Consider the following 22182-nt stretch of genomic DNA (forward strand, 5'->3'; position numbering starts at 1 on the left):
ATCTCTGCAGGGTAGTGTCCTGGGTCTAACCATCTTCAGCTGTTTCAAAGACCTTCCCTTCATTATTTGGTAAGAGTTCACTCATGACTGCACAATGTTGAGCTTCATTTGTGACTCCTCAGTTTACAAAGCAGTTGTTGTCCACATGTAGAAAGATGTAGACAACATTCAGGCTTAGGCTGATTAGTGGCAAGTAACACTTGCACCACACAGGCATTGGCCATCTCCAATTGACATTCAATTGACATTCTTCTGAAGAGTCATGTTGGACTTGAAACGTTAACATCGTTTCTCCCTCCAGATGCTGCCAGATCTGCCAGGTTTTTTCATGTTATTACTTCTATATTCCTTTCCCCTTGTGCTTATCTATCTTTTCCTTAACCCATCTTTTCCTTAACCCATGGTAGTCGCCCCAATTCCACGTTGTACATTCTATGGGAGGAAAAGTGTTGAGGAATAGATGGACTTTCGGAGCGCAGCTCCTTCCTCAGGTCCTGAGGAAGGAGCAGTGCTCCGAAAGCTCGTGTTTGAAACAAACCTGTTGGACTTTAACCTGGTGTTGTAAGACTTCTTACTGTGCTCACCCCAGTCCAACGCCGGCATCTCCACATCATGAGGAATAGATGGACATTGGAGTGCATGTCCAGGGCAGGGCAGACAAAGAGGTTAATAAGGCATACAGGATATTTTGCTCTATTGGTTGTGGCCTGGAGTATACGAACAGACAGATAATACTAGAAGTGTCTAAAATGTTAGTCAGGAAGGTTGTGATTTAACTAGAGAGGGTACAGAGAAGATTTGCAAGCACGTGGCCAAGATTGGAGAATTCTGGTGAAGAGGAACTATTAGATATACTTTCTTTGGGTAGAGGAGACCGAGGGAGATTTCATTAAGGGCTGAGGTAGAGTGGACTGGAAGGGCCCATTGTCATTAGTAGAGAGATCAGTATGAGGGAGCACAGATCTAAAGCAACTGGTGAATGTATTGGGGGACATGGAGTAGTAGCTTTGTCCAGCAGAGGGTGCTGGGGAGGGTTTGGCACTGCATGAAAGGGTGCTAGAGGCAGAAGCTTCAAAAAAATACTTGGATATATACTTGAGGCCCGTAGAGCTAAAGACAAAAGCTGGAAAGTGGAATCAGATTGGCTAACTCTTTCTCAGCTCGCACAGATACAATGGGATCACTGGCCTCTTACTGCTCCATGAATATTTCTATTTCTCGATGCTCAGCACTCTCTGGGGAAAGAAGTTTCTCCGGAACTCACTATTGCATTTAGTAGTGACTACCTTATATTTATGGCTCCTAGTTTTGTTCTCTTCCACAAGTGAAAACCACCTCTCTACGTCTATCCCATCAACCCCTTTTGTAATCTTCGAAAGCCCTCTATCACCTTCTGTAGTACTGAACTGCAGATTGAATTTTTTTTTTTTAAATTTAAAGTACCCAATTCATTTTTTCCAATTAAGAGGCAATTTAGTGTGGCCAATCCACCTAGCCTGCACATCTTTCTGTTGTGGGGGCGAAACCCACGCAAACACGGGGAGAATGTGCAAACTCCACACGGACAGTGACCCAGAGCCGGGATCGAACCTGGGACCCCGGCGTCGTGAGGCAGCAGGGCTAACCCACTGCGCCACCGTGCTGCCACTGAATTCTAAATGTAGTCCTCCAAAAGGCAAACTGACACTTGTCAAATAACTCTCACACTAGTAGATCACTAGGTACCTGGAAGTAACTGCACATGGCCTTCTCTACCAGGCAGATGTTGAAAGGCGTGTGCTTGTAGTTGTCAACAGCATCAAACACGGTCTTTATAGCCAAGTGAGACATCCAATAAGCTGCAAATAAAAAGTAAAGCATTTTAGTTATGTCCATTGCTACTATTTCTTCTTCAATGCCCCCGCCATCAAAAACAGTGTCTGCTGCTGGGGAAGGGGCTGGGGTAGGGGTCATGGGTTAGAGACGGCGGGGGCAGTTCCACAGGAGTCAGCAGCCCTTCCAACAGGCTGCCTGACAACGAACTAGATCAACTCTGGATTTTAGGTTTGGAAAACTTTCCTTCAATACAGAGAGGCTTCCTCCCAGAGTGCGTGCAATGGGGAGTTTCCTATATTAAGTGGGAACATTTATTGAATCTGGGACTCTGAGATTACTTACAACTACTTATGGTAGCCGTGTCCACATTCTAACTGTCCTCTAGGTAAAGACGTTTCTCCCGATTTCCTTATTGGACATATTGGGGGCTAACTTGTATTGACGAACCCCAATTTTGGACTCTCTACAAGTGGAAACATGTTCTCCACCTTTACCCTATCGGTCAACTTCATCATTTTTAAGTCCTCTGTCAGATCACCCATTAGAGCGAAAACATCAACTCCGTCAGAATGGTACCTCCATTTTGCACTGGACTCCAGTGGAACTGATATTGCGCAAGAATGGTGTAGAATTGCAAACTCTCTGGACAAGGTACTGGGACTGTTGCAACATACTGAAAAAAACAGGCCAGTGTCTTGTTCATATATACCGCTGCCTGAACCACCACGCCCACGTTTCTTAAAATCGTGATTCCTCTTCACTCATCCACTCACCTGATCCTTCGTCTCCGAGCAGGTGACCCCAACCTCCACAACCGACCACTGATCTATCCGGATTGACGAGCTTGCAGTTGGAACCAGTTCCCGAGATCAACACAATTCCACCTGGTATGTGTTTGAAGGGGGGTTTAAGGGTTAAAGAGGTCACAAAACTTGGATTAGTTTCTTATACTGGGGCTGGTTTAGCTCACTGGGCTAAATCGCTGGCTTTGAAAGCAGACCAAGCAGGCCAGCAGCACGGTTCGATTCCCGTAACAGCCTCCCCGGACAGGCGCCGGAATGTGGCGACTTGGGGCTTTTCACAGTAACTTCATTGAAGCCTACTCGTGACAATAAGCGATTTTCATTTTCATTATATAGATGGTCTAGCGAAAGAGTATGGGCTATTCATGCAGTAAGTGTCATTCACCTAAACAACTGGTGCCATCCATAGATTGATTCAGACACCCGATCTTCGCCAAGGACATGCTTTCACCCAGGTATGGGGGACGGGCATGGTGGAGCGAGATCCACTGGCTGCTTGACCGATTTCTAGTGTGGCTTGAATACTATTTACCATACCTAGCAGCCCTGGCCCCTCCTTGGAAAGAGGCACCTTGCAACTATCTAGACAAGGGTTATACAAACTTCACAATCCAGAGTTCAAATCCCAACATGACAGCTTGACAATTTGATTTTACTTCATAAAATTCTGGAAAATAAAAAGCTGGTGTCAGCAAAAGGGACCGTGAAGCTGTCAGATTGCCAAGAAACTCAACAGGTTCACGGTTGCCCCTTTTGGGAAGGAACCCTGCCGCCCACTCAGACTGGGCCTTCATATGACTCCAGTCCCACATGACCATCGTTGACTCTCACGACCCTCTGAAGTGGTTGCCAAGACACTCAGTCGTACCAAACCCTCATCAGCTGTTCAAGAGAACCCACCACGTTCTTCTCAGAACAACTAGGGACTTTCTTTTTTTAAATTCTTTCATAGGATGTGGGCTTCACTAGCTGGGCCAGCATTTGTTGCTCCTCCCCAATCACTCTTCCACCGAGTGGCTCTCTGGTCCATTTCAGGGGGGTTAAGAATCAACCACATTGCTGTGGGTCTGGAGTCACATGTAGGCCAGACCAGGTAAGGGGGGCAGATTTCCTTCCCAAAAGGACATTAATGAACCAGGTGAGTTTTTACAACAATTAATGATATTTTCGTGTTCACCATTCCGGAGACCAGCTTTTAATTCCAGATTTTATTCATTGAATTCAAGTTCCGCCATCTACTGTGGTGAGGTTTGTCTCCAGAGAATTAGGTTGGGCCTCTGGATTACTAGTCCAGTGATGCTGGAACGGTTGAGGACTCTGGGTCTATAATCGTTGGAGTTTAGAAGGATGAGGGGGGGGTAGCTTAATTAAACTTACAGGATACTGCGAGGCCTGGATGGAGTGGACATGGGAGAGGATGGTTCCACTTGTAGGAAAAACTAGAAGCAGGGGACGCAATCTCAGACTAAAGGGACGATCCTCTAAAACAGAGATGAGGAGGAATTTCTTCAGCCAGAGGGTGGTGAATCTGTGGAACTCATTGCCCCAGAAGGCTGTGGAGGCCAAATCACTGAGACAGAGATAGATGGGTTCTTGATTAATAAGGGGTTCAGGGGTTACGGAGAGAAGGCAGGAGAATGGGGATGAGAAAAATGTCAGCCATGATTGAATGGCGCAGCAGACTCGATGGGCCAAGTGGCCTAATTCTGCTCGTATGTCTTATGCTACCACTTACGCCACCGTCTCCCCAAAATGGAGGATGGTCAATAAATGCTGGCCTGCTCCAGCGGAGGGAGATTGGCAGTGCAGAGTAGAGAGTGAGCTTTAAAATTCAACGACTGGATGAAACAGGAAGCACCCCAGCCCACAACATTAAATCGGAATCTTAAATTCTGAACTTGTCAGCATTGGAACGTACCCGTATCTGTGGCAGTCGATATTCCCCCAATTGCATCTGTAGTGATGTAGTAGTTCTCACTCAGTTTTGGGAACGTCACCTTCAGCTGTTCAATCATTTTCCTGATGGCTTCCTCCTGTTCTCCTCCGCTCAGAGTCATTCCCTGAGAAAGCAGTAAGCACGGAGGTAATTCCAGCATCCTTTATGGTAAGGAAGACATTCCAAAGGCACAGGAGCGTCATCTGACACCGAACCCAAGGAGGCGACACATGTAGGCCAAAGGCTTTGTCAACGAGGTAGCTTTAGAGATGGAAAGGCAGAGGGGGTTGAGGCGGGGAATTCCATTCCCCCCCACCCGCGTCTATCCCCATGAATATAAACCTAGTAACGCAGGCTAACAATCCTCTGGAAAATAAATTCCCCCTTGCCTCGGTCTTAAATGGAAGACCCCACATTTTTAAATGGGCATGATGATATAATCACTTGGATATTAAATTCATCGTTTTCCTTGGTTTTCGGTAGGAAAATCACATTCAGAATTTTGCCACTTTAAATGATGGAATAGCAACCAAATTCAACAAACTTTTATCAAAAATGATCATAAATTAATCTTTACCCTAACATTTGTTCTCTGTATCTTCATGTAATCTGCGCTGTCATATTTTGAATACTTTACGCAAACATTGAGTCGAGTAAAATGGGGATCATAGTCGCTGATTTGCTTTTGGATAGCTGTTGTTAATCCTTCCTCCTGCTGCTAATGATTCTGGAATGATCACCTTCAGCTCGAGACAAATCTTTTGTTTGTGCTTTTTGCCCCGTTATCGCCCCCTTTTGCCCCGCACCATCATCCCTTTTGTCATTTAATCTCTCCTGCCTTCCACCCGACCACAGGCCTCTCTTCCCATTTTAAAAATAAATTTAGAGTACCTAATTATTTACTTATTTATTTTCTCCAATTAAGGAGCAATTTGCCGTGGCCAATCCACCTACCCTGCACATCTTTGGGTTGTGGGGGGTGAAACCCACGCAGACACGGGGAGAATGTGCAAACTCCACACGGAAAGTGACCCAGGGCCGGGATTCGAACCCGGGTCCTCAGCGCCGCAGTCCCAGTGCTATCCACTGCGCCACATGCCACCCCTCTCTTCCCTTTTGTTCTTTCCTGCTCCCCATCCCACTGCCTTTCCTTTCCTCTTCATTTTCCCTTTCCATCTCGGAACTATTTTCCAGTTCTGATGGAAGGTCATTGACCCTAAACATTGAGTCTCTTTCGCACTCTCTTTCGACGATGTTGCCGAGTGTTTTCCCAGGATAGCCAGTTCACATTCCGAGCTAATTGCTTCTGGACACCAGGACAGTCTGATTAAAATAACAAGAATCGTTATAGGGTGCAGGAGGAGGCCATTCGGCCCATCCTGTCCACACCGGCTCTCCAAATGAGCATCATGACTTAGTGACATTCCCCTGTCTATTCCCCGCACTCCTGCCCGTTGTTTCTATTCAAATAATCATCTCATTCCCTCTTGACTGCCTCGATTGAACCTGCCTCCACCACACTTCCAGGCAGAGTATTCCAGACCCCAATCACTCGCTGTGTGAAAAAGATTCTTCTCGCATCACATTTGCTTCTTTTGCAAATCACTTTGAACCTGTGCCCTCTCATTCCCAATCCTTTTACAAGCTGCAACAGTTTCTCCCCGTCTACTGCGTCCAGCCCGCTCATGATTCTGAACACCTCTATCAAATCTCCTCTTGGCCTTCTTCTCTCCAAAGGAACAGTCTCAACCTCTCCAATCTATCCTCATAACTGAAGTTTCTTGTAAACCTCTTCTGGTCTCTCTCCTTCCTATAGTGTGGTTCCCAGAACTGTACACAATGTTCCAGCCGAGGTTTAACTAGTGTCTGGTATAAGTTCTCCATCTCTCTTCACTTCCATTTGCTTTTGTACCTCCCTTCTAAAACCTCTATATTCAGCCTGGCTCTCAATTATATTTTTGGCCTGAAACCTATCATAAGCATACTTTTTCTTCTTTATCTTCATTTTTAATCTCCTTTCTCAACCAGGAAACTCTGGATTTGTTTGCCCTGCCATTCCCATTTGAGGGAACGCGCTTGGATTGTGCCCACACTATTTCTTTTTTGAGGGTAGTCCATTATTCAGCTCTGGTTTCCATAGAATTCCGACAGTGCAGAAGGAGGCCATTCAGCCCATTGAGTCTGCATTGACGCTCGGAAAGAGCACTCTACCTAGGCCCACTCCCCTGCCCCATTCCGATAACCCCACACATTGATCATAGCCAATCCACCGAACCTCCACATCTTTGTCGGAAACCGGAGCACCCGGAGGAAACCCATGCAGACACGGGAAGAACGAGCAAACTCCACAGTCACCCAAGGCCGGAATCGAACCCAGGCCCCTGGCACTGTGAGGCAGCGGGGCTAACCATTGTGCCAGCCGCCAACCTCTGATTCCAGTCTATCTGGTCCAGCTCTGTTCTTCCCCAGTTCATTTCCTTACTCTGAATTGCCTGTTATACTTTTCTACCATCATCCTTAACCTTATGATACAATGATTACTGGCTCTAAACTGTTCCCCCACTGACACCCTGTCTACTTGGCCCACTTAATTTCCAAAAACAGTTGCAGCAATGCCTCCTTTCTTGTTGGACTGGACAGAAAATTCTTTTGAACACAATCTCAGAACACTTGCCCCCTCTGCCCTCTCACCACCCCGAGCCCAGTCTATATGTGGGTAATTTGACCCAGGGGGGGCGGTATGTCATGGTCAGCGGGGCCCTGGATGGGGCGCCGGTAGTTCTAGTCAACGTGTACGCGCCCAACTGGGACGACACGAGTTTCATCAAAAAGACCATGGCAGAAATCCCGGACATAGCGACGCATCAACTAATCATGGGGGGGGGGACTTCAACTGTGTACAGGACCCAAAGACGGACAGATCAAACCCCAAAACGGGGAAAACCTCAAGCATGGCAAGGGAACTCAGTCACTTTATGGAGCAGATGGGAGCAGTGGACCCCTGGAGGTTCGCCCACCCGGGGGAGAAAGAATTCTCTTTCTTCTCCCCAGTACACAACGTGTACACCAGAATTGACTTCTTTGTGGTGGGGAAAACGGTGCTTCCAGGGATAGACAAAGTGGAATACTCCGCAATTGTGATATCAGACCACGCCCCACACTACATGGACGTGCGGCTGGAGACGGGAAGGGCCCAGCGCCCCACATGGAGGTTGGACGGTGCCTTACTAGCTGACAAGGCCTTCAGCGAAAGGATAGCGCGAGCCATAGCAGAGTACACGGAGAACAACCAGAACGGGGAGGTCTCACCCTCCACATTCTGGGAAGCGCTTAAGGCCGTACTAAGAGGGGAAATCATTGCCTTCAAAGCGCAGAGATAGGGAGGAAAGGGTGGCTAGGCAGAAGCTGGTCGACTCCATACTGGAGGTAGACCGTAAATACTCCGAGGCCCCGACCGTAGAGCTCCTGGCGGAGAGGAAAGAACTACAAAGGAACTTTGACCTGCTCTCCACCAGGAAAGCAGTACACCAACTCCGCCAGACACGCGGGGCCCTATACGAACACGGAGACAAAGCCAGCCGCCTGTTGGCCCACCAGCTGAGAAAGCAGGCAGCCAGCAGAGAAATTGCACAAATCAGGGGTACCGGAGGCACGTTGGAAACAGAACCAGAGAGGATTAACAAAACCTTCAAGGCCTTCTACCAAGAGCTGTACACCTCAGAGCCCCCAACGGGGAAGGCTGGGGCGAACCGGTTCCTTGATGGACTGGACATACCAGTCATGGGAGAGGGTAGAAAACGGGACCTGGAAGCACCACTAGCACTGGGAGAGATCATGGACAGTATCAGCTCCATGCAGACAGGGAAGGCGCCGGGACCGGACGGATTCCCGGCGGACTTCACCAAAAAATTCCCAACAGCGCTGGCCCCGCACCTGCGGGAGATGTTCACAGACTCGCTAGCTAGGGGCACACTGCCACTCGCGTTAGCACAGACCTCAATCTCGCTGATACCTAAGAAAGACAAAGACCCAACGGAATGTGGGTCATACAGACCCATCTCTCTGCTGAACGCAGACGCCAAAATCCTAGCCAAAAGGCTAGAAGACTGTGTATCCGAAGTGGTCGCAGAGGACCAGGCGGGCTTCGTCAAAAGTAGACAGATTACCTCGAACATCAGGCGCCTGCTGAACGTGATAATGACCCCCTCCGGGGAGAGAACACAAGAGGTGATCGTCTCCCTGGACGCAGAAAAGGCCATCGACAGAGTCGAATGGAAATACCTCATAGAGGTACTGGAGCGGTTCGGGCTTGGAACAGGGTTCACCGCTTGGGTAAAGTTCCTATACAACGCTCCCATGGCGAGCGTACGGACCAACAATACCAACTCCCGATACTTCCAGCTGCACAGGGGCACCAGACAAGGATGCCCACTGTCCCCGCTGCTGTTCGCACTAGCAATCGAACCGCTAGCAATCGAACCGCTAGCAATCGCGCTCAGGGCAGCAAAAAATTGGAGGGGGATCCGAAGGGGAGGCAGAGAGCACAGAGTCTCACTCTATGCAGATGACCTGCTCCTCTACATCCCGGACCCACAGAGCAGCATGGACGGAATCATTGTGCTCCTGAAAGAGTTTGGGGCAGCACTAAAGGGGCTGCCGTTCAAACAAGCCCGACACAAATTCCGCTACCTGGGGATCCAAATAGCCCATGATTGGAAAGGGATCCACAAATGGAACCTCACCAGTCTGATGGAGGAAGTAAAAAAGGATCTGCAAAGATGGAACACACTCCCACTCTCCCTCGCGGGGAGAGTCCAGACGATCAAAATGAACGTACTGCCCAGGTTCCTCTTCCTGTTTAGATCTATTCCGAACCAGAAGCCGAGTGGGTGCGTGTGGAGGAGGCCTCCTGCATGGGGAACTCCCTCCGGGCCCTCGCCACGGCAGCACTCCCATCCCCAGCCAAAAAACACTCCAACAGCCCAGTGGTGACAGCCACCCTCCAATCCTGGAACCAACTGCGGCAGCAATTTGGCCTGACCAAAATGTCGGACAAGGCTCCCATCTGCAACAACCATAGGTTCACACCAGCACTGACTGACGCCACCTTCAAAAGGTGGAGACAGGACGGGGGGACACTGACAGTCAGGGACCTATACACGGACGACAGGATCGCAACACTGGACGAACTGACAGAGAAATTTCGGCTAGCCAGGGGGAACGGGCTACGGTATCTGCAGCTCAAAAACTTCCTACAAAAGGAGACAAGGACGTACCCACAACCGCCACGACAGACACTACTGGAAGACCTACTGGACGCAAGTATCCTAGATAAAGGGAACTGTAGCAACATGTATGACCGACTGGTAGAAAGGGCCAACACCGTACTGGATGCAAAAAGAAAGAAATGGGAGGATGACCTGGGGATTGAGATAGGGTGGGGACTCTGGAGCGAAGCACTGCATAGGGTCAACACCACCGCCACGTGCGCAAGGCTTTAGCCAGACGCAACTAAAAGTGGTACATAGAGCCCACTTAACGAGAAACCGTATGAGTAGGTTCTTCCCGGAGGTGGAGGACAGATGTGAACGGTGCCAAAGAGGCCCGGCCAACCATACCCACATGTTCTGGTCTTGCCCCAGACTTGTGGAGTACTGGACAGCCTTCTTCAAGGCCATGTCCAAAGTGGTGGGGGTGAGGGTGGAGCCATGCCCGATAGTGGCGGTCTTCGGGGTTTCAGACCAGCCAGATCTATTCCTGGGGAGGAGGGCGGACGCCCTTGCCTTTGCTTCCCTGATCGCCCACCGTAGAATCCTGTTTGGCTGGCGGTCAGCAGCACCGCCCAGAGCTTCGGACTGGCTGTCCGACCTCTCGGAATCTCTCCAAATGGAGAAAATCAAATTCGCCATCCGAGGGTCAGACGACGGCTTCCACAGAACGTGGGAGCCATTCATGCAACTGTTCCGGGACCTGTTTGTGGCCAACAAACAAGAGGTAGAATAGTCGGGTGGCCAAGAATCAGGGGAAAATGGACGGGAATCGGGGGAAGGTTGCCGGGGGGGGGGGCTATGGGTTCGTTATGGGGGTTTGTTCTCATGGTTTTATACTTATTTATTTTTCTTGTTAATTTCTTGTTTTTGTATTGGAGGGGAGGGGTTACTGTTTTTCTCTGTTGTGATAAAATTTGTTGTTGAAAACTTGAATAAAAATTATTCCAAAAAACAAAAAAAGGAAGGACAAAGCCGCAAGCGACAGTCTGATGGCAAGCTGAGGCCCAAAACCAAATTGTAAATAAATGCTTATAAACATGTGCCTCGGCCATATTGGGGAATGTAAAATATGTATGCCGGTTAAAGGGGGAGGCCACAGTTATTATTATGAAGATGCTTACCTGTAAATATACATGTTAATTTTTGCGTTTTTTTTCTAATAATTTGTAATTTGTTGGATATAAAATATGAAAACTCAATTAAAAACATTTCCAAAAAAATATATATGTGGGTAATTTAAGTCCCCTATCATTTTTTTTTTTAAATTTAGATTACCCAATTATTTTTTCCAATTAAGGGGCAATTTAGCGTGGCCAATCCACCTACTCTGCACATTTTTGGGTTGTGGGGGCGAAACCCACGCATACACGGGGAGAATGTGCAAACTCCACACGGACAGTGACCCAGAGCCGGGATCGAACCTGGGACCTCAGCGCCGTGAGGCGGTTGTGCTAACCACTAGGCCACCGTGCTGCCCTAAGTCCCCTATCATAACAACTCCAAAATGTTTGCACCTCTCCGAGTTCCCTGCCGATTTGTTCCTCTATATCCTTCCCACTAGCTGGTGGTCTGTAGACTACACTGAGCAATGTGATTGCATCCCTTTTGTTCCTTATCTCTAATCAAATAGATTCTGTCCTTGACCCCCCTCAGGGACATCCTCTTCCTCCTGCACTGTAATGCTCTCCTTAATCAATACCGCCACCCTCGCCTGCTTTTTGCCCTTTCCTATTTTCTCTATTTTCACCACAACATCATAATTCGACATGGCAATTAGTGTCTGTAACTCCCCAAACTTATTTCCTATACTCCGTGCATTCACATATATGTAGTCAGGAACGTCACCAGATTGGGCGTGCAGATCCCCAGATCTTTGAAAGTGGCAACACAAGTGGAAAAGGTAGTCAAGAAAGCAGACAGAATGCTTGCCTTCATTGGACGGGGCAGAAACTGGCAAGTCATGCCACAGTTGTAGAGAACCTTGGTAAGGCCGCACTTGGAATTTTGGGCACAATTCTGGTCGCCACACTACCAGAAGGATGTGGAGGATTTGGACAGGGTGCAGAGGAGGTTTACCAGGATGTTGCCTGTTCTGGAGGTTGTTAGCTATGTGGTGAGGCTGAATAGACTCGGACTGTTTTCATTAGAATGACAGAGGTTGAGGGGTGACCTGATAGAGGTCTACAAGATTATGAGGGGCATGGATAGAGTGGTTGGGCAGGCACTCTTTCCCAGGGTGGAGGGGTCAGTCACCAGGGGGTTTAAAGTCCGTGGGGCAAAGGTTAGAGGAAATGTGCGAGGCAGATTTCTTTTTACACAGAAGGTGGCGAATGCCTGGGGGAGGTTGTGGAAGCAGATACATCAATGGCATTGAAAAGGCATCTTGACAAATACATGGATAGGATGGGTATAGAGGGATACAGCACAAGGAAGTGCTAAGGATTTTGGCCAAGGGTGGTATCATGACCAGTACAGGCTTGGAGGGCCGAAGGGCCTGTTCCTGTGCTGTATTGTTCTTTGCTCTATACCAAAACAATTTGTTGCTCGGGACCCCATCCCTCTGCCAAACACAGGAATATCAGGATGTACAGAAGTGACATGTAGAAATCGTCCTTTCAATGTTAACACAGAAATCCCAATTCAGTCAAGACTGTTTCATTCATCCTGATCAAGTCAAATTGTTCTGATTGTTCAAATTTTAAAAAATACTCCCAGAGGTCAGCACGTTCAGAGACATGCATGAGGTAGGTGACATGTAATGATGATTCTATAGTGGTTAATAGGATTCACCAGTTCAGGGGCGTTGTTTGATTTAATTTTTAATAATCTTTATTGTCACCAGTGGGCTTACATTAACACTGCAATGAAGTTACTGTGAAAAGGCCCCTAGTCGCCACATTCCAGCATCTGTTCGGGTGCACAGAGGGAGAATTCAGAACGTCCAATTCACATAACAGCACATCTTTCGGGACTTGTGGGAGGAAACCGGAGCACCCGGAAGAAACCCACGCAGACACGGGGAGAACGTGCAGACTCCGCACAGACAGTGACCCAAGCCGGGAATCGAACCTGGGACCCTGGCGCTGTGAAGCAATAATACTACCCACTTCAATATCTGGTTATAATAATTTTCTTTTTTTAAATAAACATCAAAATAAATCAGGGCTAAAAATAAGTGAAAAATCAGTTTGAGCAGTTTCAAGAGGTAATAATTGACTGGCCTATTGTCACAAAAATGTAACAACCCTTCAACCAGCTACAGGGCCCAATTGAACTGTGTAATTTGCATTCCTCATACAGTCTTCCTCCCAGTCTACTTCATCCAAGTTTATTGATACATCCTTTTACACTTGTTATTCAAGTAGTTTATGGAACTTCCTTTTAACTGATTTATGTTTTTTGGCTTCAATTAGCTTTGGGTTCCACACTCTGGACATTTATTTTGGTAAAGTCACTTTTCCTGAACACCTCATTCGATTATCAGCTGCTGTCTACGGTTTTGACTCCTATTTTTATTTTCCCCAAGGCTCAAATCAAGCACTATGTATTCCATCGATCCTTTCGCAATGTAACACGCTGCTAACAGATCATACTACAGGCTTCCATTCCTCAGGCAAAGACAAGTTTCTGCCTGCTCTGCATTCCAGGAAAGTTGTACTCTCAGTTCCTACATCGTGGGCTGATTGAAAACGGAATACAGTGACGCCAATTAAGGTGTTCTGGAAAATAAAGCAACTCAGTTTTTTCCCCTTGAATATCTTAATATTTCCACATTACTCTTCCCTCAGGTATTTGTTAAATTAAATATTAACACACAAAGAGAAATTGAGTATTGCTGAACAAGTGACATGCTATCTAAATGGTGTTGGGCAAAGTGATGGGATTGAAGGCTGATAAATCCCAGGGCCTCATAATCTACGTAATATAATTTTTATTAGTGTCACAAGAAGGCTTACATTAGTGCAATGAAGTTACTGTGAAAATCCCCCAGTTGCCACACTCCAGCGCCTGTTCGGGATGTAGTGATCTCTGTATATGTTAATACGTGATTAGTCAGTACAGTCAGATCATCACTAGAAGGCAACACTAACAGGAACTATGGGCGCGATTCTCCGCAAATGCGGAGAGTCGTGAAGGCTGCCGTGAAACTGGCCGTGTTTCACGGCAGCCTCCGCGCCCCCTCCCGGGACCCGATTCTGCTCCCCGGTCGGGGCTAGCAGCGGGGCCCCGTGAACCTCGGCATCGCAGGCTTAGCGAACTTCGCTAAGCCCGTGCGCCAAGGGTAACGGCGGCTGACACGCACTATGACGTCAGCCGCGCATGCGCGGATTGGACGGCTCCAACCCGCGCATGCGTGGATGACGTCATCACGCATATGCGTGAAACCCGCGCATGCGCGGGCCGTTATGCCCCTCAGCCGCCCTGCGGACTGATCCAGCGGGGCGGCGGAGGAACAAAGTGAGCGGGATTCGGACCCGCTGCTCGCGATCGGTGGGCACCGATCGCGGGCCCATGCCACCCTTGGCACGGCCGTGGTGCGGCCGTGCCAATCGGTGCCATGGTTCTCGAGAACGGCACTTTGCGGCCGTTTTCACGAACTGTGAGAGCAGGTGTGTTGGAGTTCGTGAAAATGGCCATAAAGGCCTGGGAACTCGGCCCATCGGATAGGGGAGAATCGCTGCTCGCCGATTCGTGTCGTGGGGCGGCCCAGGGGGGGGGGGGGGGGGAAGGAATAGCGGGAGGTCGGGAAAAATGTCGGGAAGGCCCTCCCGCTATTCTCCGACCCGTCATGGGGGGGCGGAGAATCGCGCCCTATACAAATAGTTTCCCGTTCTTTCATACACCTGGGTAATTTTCCACATTGCCGGTAGATGTCAGTGTTGTAGCTGTACTGGGACAGCTTGGCAAGGGTTGCAACAAGTTCTGGAGCAGTACTGTTGCCGCAATATTGTCAGGGCCCATAGCCGTTGCAATGTCCAGTGCCTTCAGCCGTTTCTAGATATCACGTGGAGTGAATCGTTTTGGCTGAAGACTGACATCTGTGATGCTGGGGACCTCCGGAGGAGACCAAGAGGGATCAGCCACTCGGCACTTCTGGCTGAAGATTGTTGCGAATGCCTCAGCCTTGACTTTTGCACAGATGTCCTGGGCTCCTCCATCATTGAGGATGGGGATATTTGTGGAGCCTCCTCCTCCAGTGAGTTGTTTAATTGTCCACCATCATTCACGGCTGGATGTGGCAGGACGGCAGAGCTTAGATCTGATACATTGGTTGTGAAATCGCTTAGTTCTGTCTATTACTTGCTGCTTATGCTGTTTGGCACACAAGTAGTCCTGTGTTGCAGCGTCACCATTTTTGGGATGCCTGATGTTGCTCCTGCACTTTTCCTTGAACCACAGTTGATGCCCTGGCTGGGTGGTCATGGTAGAGTGGGGGATATGCCGGGCCATGAGGTTACTGATTGTGGTCGAGTACAACTCTGTTGCTGCTGATGGCCCACAGCGGCAGCTTGCATCAGGTAAAAATAGATCGCTTTTGGAGTGTCCGTGCGCACGTCCGTGCGTGCGTGCCTGTGTGCAGACCGAATTCACAATGTCATAAAATCATGAAATCTGCAGTCCAGGAAAAGGCCGCAATACATTTGGTAATTAGAATTACATTTCTCTGTATTTCGTTAATCCGGTAAGTTTTTCAGATTCAATGGCCTGTCCAATTGAAAAATGAAAATCGCTTATTGTCACAAGTAGGCTTCAATGAAGTTACTGTGAAAAGCCCCTAGTCGCCACATTCCGGCGCCTTTTCGGGGAGGCTGGTACATGAATTGAACCGTGCTGCTGGCCTGCTTTAAACGCCAGCGATTTAGCCCAGTGTGCTAAACCAGCCCCAATTCATTCCTTAGCATGTAGGTATGATCAACTCTGTCCACCTTTTCTCCTGAAAACAGCACTAAATATATCTGGATAATTCTTTGAGTTCCAGCTGCCTTTTCACTTTCGGCCTGCAGGATGTTTCCAGATTTTGCATCATCTACAAGTTTCAGCATGTTTCTCCCTTCACTGTAGGCTGTGTCTTTCCTGATACAAACACAAGAGGAAGGGCCCAAAACACAACTGCAACCCACATCACAGTTTCCTTCCAAACCAAACATTCATCTGCGATTAACAAACTCTGCTTGCTATGCCCAAAGAGCTGGAACAGACATGATGGGCGGAATGGTCACATTCGCTGCCTTTATTTTCTACGGTATTATTCATTCTGACGTGGGCAAGGCCATGGGATTTACTGGACTGGTACCAGCGACGAGGGGCTTCAGTTATGTGGATAGGCTGGGGTTGTGTTCCTTAGAGCTGAGACGGTTAAGGGATCTCCACTTTCCTAGTGAAGGTGGCCACCCTGAACAACTGGAGGGGATATTTCTGGAGCGGTTTTGAAGTAGTCGAGAATCTGGCGAGCTATTCCACTTCACAAGGCAGCGAAGTGCCAACCACACTGATGCGGGACTGAAATCAGGCCAGGCAAATGTGGCAGGGTTTCTTCCTTTGTGTAACCATGCTATCTAGTTGTTTTCCCTCCTGTAATCGAGTCATAGAATAGTTACAGCACAGCAGGAGGCCATTTGGCCTGTCATGTTTGTGCTGGCCCTCTGAAGGAGCAATGCACCTCGTGCCACTGTCCCACCTTTGCCTCCGTAGCATTGAACATTTTTCCTTTTCTGATAGTAATCCAATTCCCTCTTGAATATCTCAATGGAATGTCCCACCACCACAGTCTCAGACAGTGCATTCCTGATCCTAACCACTTGCTTGAGTGAAAATGTTTTCCTCATGTTGCCACTGCTTATTTGGTCAAGCACCTTAGTCAATAACCGTAAACCTGTGCTCTCTGTCTCTGAACCACTGGTAAGAGTTTTTCCCCAGCCCATTTTGAACACCTCCATCAAATCTCCTCTCGACCTTCTCTTCGCCAAGGAAATCAATCCCAACTTCACCAATCTATCTACCAAACCAAAGCTCCTCATCCGTTCTGGTGAATCTCTTCTGCACCCTCTCTAATATTTCCATATCCTTCAGAAGCTGTGCTGCCCAGCACTGGCTGAACCAGTGTTTGACACAGGTTCTGCTCTCCCAGCGACGGCTTCTGTTTAATGGCACAAGGTTAAGATCAAGAGCAAGTCACGACCAGAGTAGATGGTCAAAGGCCCCTCCCTTTGCGATTCGCTGCTGATCTCTCACTGTAGTATTTATTTCACTCTGATCTCAACGCTCTTTGAACTCTCCAACTCAGACACTGCATGGGCTTATCAGTAAAGTCTAAAGAACCCAGCGATTACACAATCAACTTGCACAATGACAAGTAGAGGTCACATCCGAGCACAAACACACAAAACAATGAAAGATTACCAAAGTATTCCTCCAGGGAAAACACACCATCGGTCTATTCACAATTGCAGCTTCCCCATTTTTGACAGCATCCCAGTGAAACCACGCTCTGCACTTCAGTGGGAAAACAGAAAGGCAGAGAGATTGGGAAGTGTCCAAAGGGACCTTGTCCATTAGTCACTGAAACCCACGTGCAGGTACAGCAAGCAATTCGAAAGTCAAATGGTATGTTGGCCTTCATCTCAAAGGGATTTAAGTGCAGCAGTTAAGATACGGACGGCACGGTGGCACAGTGGTTAGCACTGCTGCCTCACAGCACCAGGGACCTGGGTTCAATTCTGGCCTTGGGTGACTGTGTGGAATTTGCACTTTCTCCCCGTGCTCTGCGTGGGTTTCCTCCGGTTTCCTCCCACAGTCCAAAGATGTGCAGGTTAGGTGGATTGGCCATGATAAAGTGCCCCGTAATGTCCAAAAGATTAGGCGGGATAGGGCGGGGGGAGTGAGCCTCGGCAGGGTGCTCTTTCTGAGGGTTGGTGCTGTCTTGATGGGCCAAGTGGCCTCCTTCTGCACTGTAGTGATTCTATATCATATTTCTTGCGCTCTTGTTAAAGTGGAGGTGGATAAATATTTGATAGATCGAGGATTTGAGGAAATGGCACAGAAAAGAAGTTGAGACTGGCATAGATCAGCCATGATCGAATTGAATGGTGGGGCAGGCTTGAAGGGCTAATGGCCTTCTCCTGCTACTATTTCTTGTGCGTAAAGATATCTTGCTGCAATTGTATGGAGCCCTGGTCAGATTGCACCTGGAGAAATGTGTACAGTACTGATCTCCTTACCCAAGGAAGAATGTTCTTGCCATAGAGGGAGACTGATTCCTGGGATGGCAAGACTGTCCTACGAAGGGGACTGAGGAGACTGGGCCTGTGACCTCAAAGAATGAGCGGTAATCACATTGAAACATTAAACAGTCTCAAAACTTGACAGGGTAGTTACAGGTAGGATGTTTCCCCTGGCGTTTGGCGGGTGGGTTCCCCTGGCTTTTGGCGGGTGGGCAGTGACACACACACAACCCCCCCACCCTCCCCCGGCGGACCTTCTTCACTCAGAGGATGGTGAGTCTGGAATTTGCTGCCCCAGAGGAATGTGGAGGTTCAGTCATTGAACGTGTTCAAGGCTCTCGAGATATTAAAGTTATGAAAGGATATGGGGAAGAAAATGGCGCTGCGCTACAGTAACCATGATCTAGTTCAATGGTGAAGCAGGCTTGCAGGGCCGAATGGTCTTCTCCTGATCCAATGGTTTCCATGTCCTTCCTACGATGGGACAACAACCCCCAAGTGCGGGGTCGGCGTGGGTTTCACCCCCACAACCCAAAGGTGGGCACAGATTGCCCCATAATTGGAAAACAAATTTATCGGGGACGCTAAATTTTAAAAAGAAACTCCCCAAGTGTGGCTTTCGCAACGCTTTTGCACAAATTCAGCGTTATTTCTCAAGATTTGAGTTTTACAAAGTTGTATTTTGTAACATGAAAAGGAAGTTGGCGGAGTTCCCGAGAAGAAATGAGTTCAAGCAGCAGACAGTGTTCATTGCAAAATGCTCGCAGAGAGAAGGAGGGAGTGAAAGTTGCAGCTCAGAAGTATTTACAGTTCAGTATTAAAACATCGCAATACAGAAAGGACGGTCAGAGTGATGGGAGAGTTGAATTGACAGAAAACCGCTATTTACCTTGTATTCTAAGCATTTCTAAAAAAAAAGCTAGATGAATAGCTGCTGGAAAAATAGGGTGGTAATAGTTGGGGACTTTAACTTTCCCAACATTAACTGGGACAGCCAGAGCACTAGGGGTGTGGATGGAGAGAAATTTTGTCGAGTATATTCAGGAAGAATTCCGCATTCAATACGTGGATGGCCCGACCAGGGAGGGGGCGAAACTGGACCTCTTCTTGGGGAATAAGGAAGGGCAGGTGACGGAAGTGTTAGTGAGGGATCACTTTGGGACCAGTGACCATTAGTTTTAAGATAGCTATGGAGAGGGCAGCACGGTGTCGCAGTGGGTTAGCACCTCACGGCGCAGAGGTCCCAGGTTCGATCCCGGCTCTGGGTCACTGTCCGTGTGGAGTTTGCACATTCTCCCCATGTTTGCGTGGGTTTCGCCCCCACAACCCAAAGATGCGCAGGTTAGGTGGATTGGCAACGTTAAATTGCCCCTTAATTGGCAAAAATGAATTGGGTACTCTAAATTTATTTTTAAAAAGATAGCTATGGAGAATGATAGTTCTGGCCCAAAAGTTAAAATTTTAAATTGGGGCAAGGCCAATTTTGAGGGTATTAGGCGGGAACTTTCAAAAGTTAATTGGGGGGGGGGGGGGGGGGGGGGGGAGCCTATTGGCAGGCAATGGGATAGCTGGGAAGTAGGAATCTTTCAGAAAGGTGTTAACTGGGGTTCAAGGTGAGCACATTCCTCTGAGAGTGAAGGGTAAGGCTCGTAGAAGGAGGGAACCCTGGATGATGGGATATTGAGGCCATGGTCAAAAGGAAGAAGGAGGTATATGACATGCATTGGCAGCTGGGATCAAATGGATCTCTTGAAGAGTATGGAGCTTGCCGGAGTAGAGTTAAGAGAGAAATCAGGAGGGCAAAAAGGGGATATGAGGCTGTCTTGGCAGATAAGGCAAAGGAAAATCCAAAGAGCTTTTACAGATACATAAAGGGTAAAAGGATGACGAGGGAGAGGGTAGGGCCTCTTAACGATAAACAAGGTCATCTATGTGCAGATCTACAAGGGATGGAAAAGGTCCTAAATGAATATTTCTCGTCCGTATTTAATGTTAAAAAAGGCACAAATGTTCGGGAAATTGAGGAAATAAGAAGTGATGTCTTGAGGAGTGTACAGATTACAGAGAAGGAGGTGCTGGAGGTATTAAAGCGCAACAAGATAGATAAATCCCTGGGACCTGATGAAATGTATCCCAGGACATTGTGGGGGGGGGGGTGGGGGGGGGGGGGGGAATTGCTGGCCCCCTAGCTGAGATATTTAAATCATCGACAGAGACAGGAGAGGAAGATTGGAGGGTAGCAAATGTTGTGCCTTTGTTTCAGAAGGGCTGTAGGGTTAAGCCTGGGAACTACAGACTGCTTCGCCTTACTTCTGTAGAAGGTAAATTGTTAGAAGGTATTCTGAGGGGCAGGATCTACAGGCATTTAGACAGGCAAGGGCTAATTAGGGAAAGTCAGCATGGCTTTGTAAGGGGAAAGTCATGTCTCACCAATTTGATTGAATTTTGTTAAGGGACAACCAAGAAGGTGGATGAGGGCAGTGCAGTCGACGTTATCTACATGGACTTTAGCAATGCCTTTGACAAGGTACCACATGGTAGGTTGTTGCAAAAGGTTAAATCTCACAGAGTCCAGTGTGAGGTAGCGAATTGGATACAAAATTGGCTTGGCAACCGAAGCCAAAGGGTGACTGTGGAGGGTTGTTTTTCAAACTGGAGGCCTGTGACCAGCGGTGTGCCTCAGGGATTGATGCTGGGTCCACTGTTATTTGTTATATGTATCAATGATTTGGATGAGAATGTAGGAGGCATGGTTAGTAAGTTTGCAGGTGACACCAAGATTGGTGGCAGAGTGGATAGTGAAGAAGATTATATAAGATTGCAACAGAATCTTGACCAATTGAGCCAGTGGGCTGATGAATGGCAGATGGAGTTTAATTTGGATAAATGTGAGGTGATGCATTTTGGGAGATCAAATCAGGGCAGGACCTACTCAGTTATTGGTAGGGCGTTGGGGAGAGTTACAGAACAAAGAGATCTAGGGGTACAGGTTCATAGCTCCTTGATGGTGGAGCCGCAGGTGGACAGGGTGGTGAAGAAGGCATTCAGCATGCTAGGTTTTATTGGTCAGAATATTGAATACAGGAGTTGGGACATCTTGTTGAAATTGTACAAGACCACACATGGAATACTGTGTTCAGTTCTGGTTACTCTATTGTAGGATGGATATTGTTAAACTAGAAAGAGTGCAGAAGAGATTTAGGAGGATGCTACCAGGACTTAATGGTCTGAGCTACAAGGAGAGGATGGGAATTTTTTTCCTGGAGCGTAGGAGGCTTAGGGGTGATCTTATAGAGGTTTATAAAATAATGAGGGGCATAGATAAGGTAGATGGTCAACATCTTTTCCCAAAGGTAGAGGAATCTAGAACTAGAGGTCATAGGTTTAAGGTGAGAGGGGAGGGATACAAAAGAGACAAGAGAGGAAATTTCTTCACAGAGGGGGGTGAGCATCTGGAATGAGCTGCCAGAGGCAGTGGTAGAGGCGGGTACAATTATTTCCTTTAAAAAACAGATAGACAGTTACATGGGCAGGGAGAGTATAGAGGGATATGGGCCAAATCCGGGCACGTGGGACGGGCTTAGTGATAGAAACTGGGCGGCATGGACAGGCTGGGCCGAAGGGCCTGTTTCCATGCTGTAAACATCAATGGCTTGTGAAGTAAAAATGGGAACATGTGTGATTTGAAACATGGAAGTCTGGTAAAACCTGACCTGAGGGTACATGAGAAAATGTTGGGGAAAATCCCACGAAGGGTTAACAGCATCTGCAAAAGGTGGTTTTGAAATGCAGATAGATTTATCAAACAGGCGTTAAGAAAACACCTTGTGACTGCTCAAGCTGTAAAACTGATGCCTGAATTTCATGTCAAAGCAGATTGAACTTTTAGTTACATGAAAAGAAACAATATTTCGCACCTTCTTTGAAGTTAATTATTTTAGTAAGCAGCTAAAAAAGAATTGCCAGGATCTTCAGTTGAATTGGGTGACAAACATTTAGGTGTGAAATCCTGCTGACACCAGTTGAATATGGGAAGCCGGAGATGACGTGTTCATGAGAGCACAGGTTAACCCCAAATCGGGGCCAGAGTTCTGACAAGCTAAGGGCACTATTTGGTAATAAAGCAACTTTAGAAG

At 47.8% G+C, this 22182-nt stretch overlaps 1 protein-coding gene across 3 annotated transcripts in view; it reads right to left on the reverse strand.

Moving 5' to 3' along the window:
• nagk (N-acetylglucosamine kinase) overlaps positions 1 to 22182 on the reverse strand; it is a 42038-nt gene that overhangs the window by 10539 nt on the left and 9317 nt on the right. For 2 of the 3 annotated variants that reach the window (XM_038793148.1, XM_038793147.1), the window contains 3 exons: positions 4537 to 4678; positions 2589 to 2699; positions 1726 to 1838 (listed from right to left, as the gene is read on the reverse strand). In XM_038793148.1, the coding sequence (XP_038649076.1) occupies positions 1726 to 1838; positions 2589 to 2699; positions 4537 to 4678 (366 nt within the window). The remainder of the gene's footprint in view (positions 1 to 1725; positions 1839 to 2588; positions 2700 to 4536; positions 4679 to 22182) is intronic. The other variant, XM_038793149.1, reaches the window with a different exon arrangement.

Source organism: Scyliorhinus canicula, chromosome 3 (assembly GCF_902713615.1).
Source record: "Scyliorhinus canicula chromosome 3, sScyCan1.1, whole genome shotgun sequence".
Lineage (NCBI taxonomy): Eukaryota > Metazoa > Chordata > Chondrichthyes > Carcharhiniformes > Scyliorhinidae > Scyliorhinus > Scyliorhinus canicula.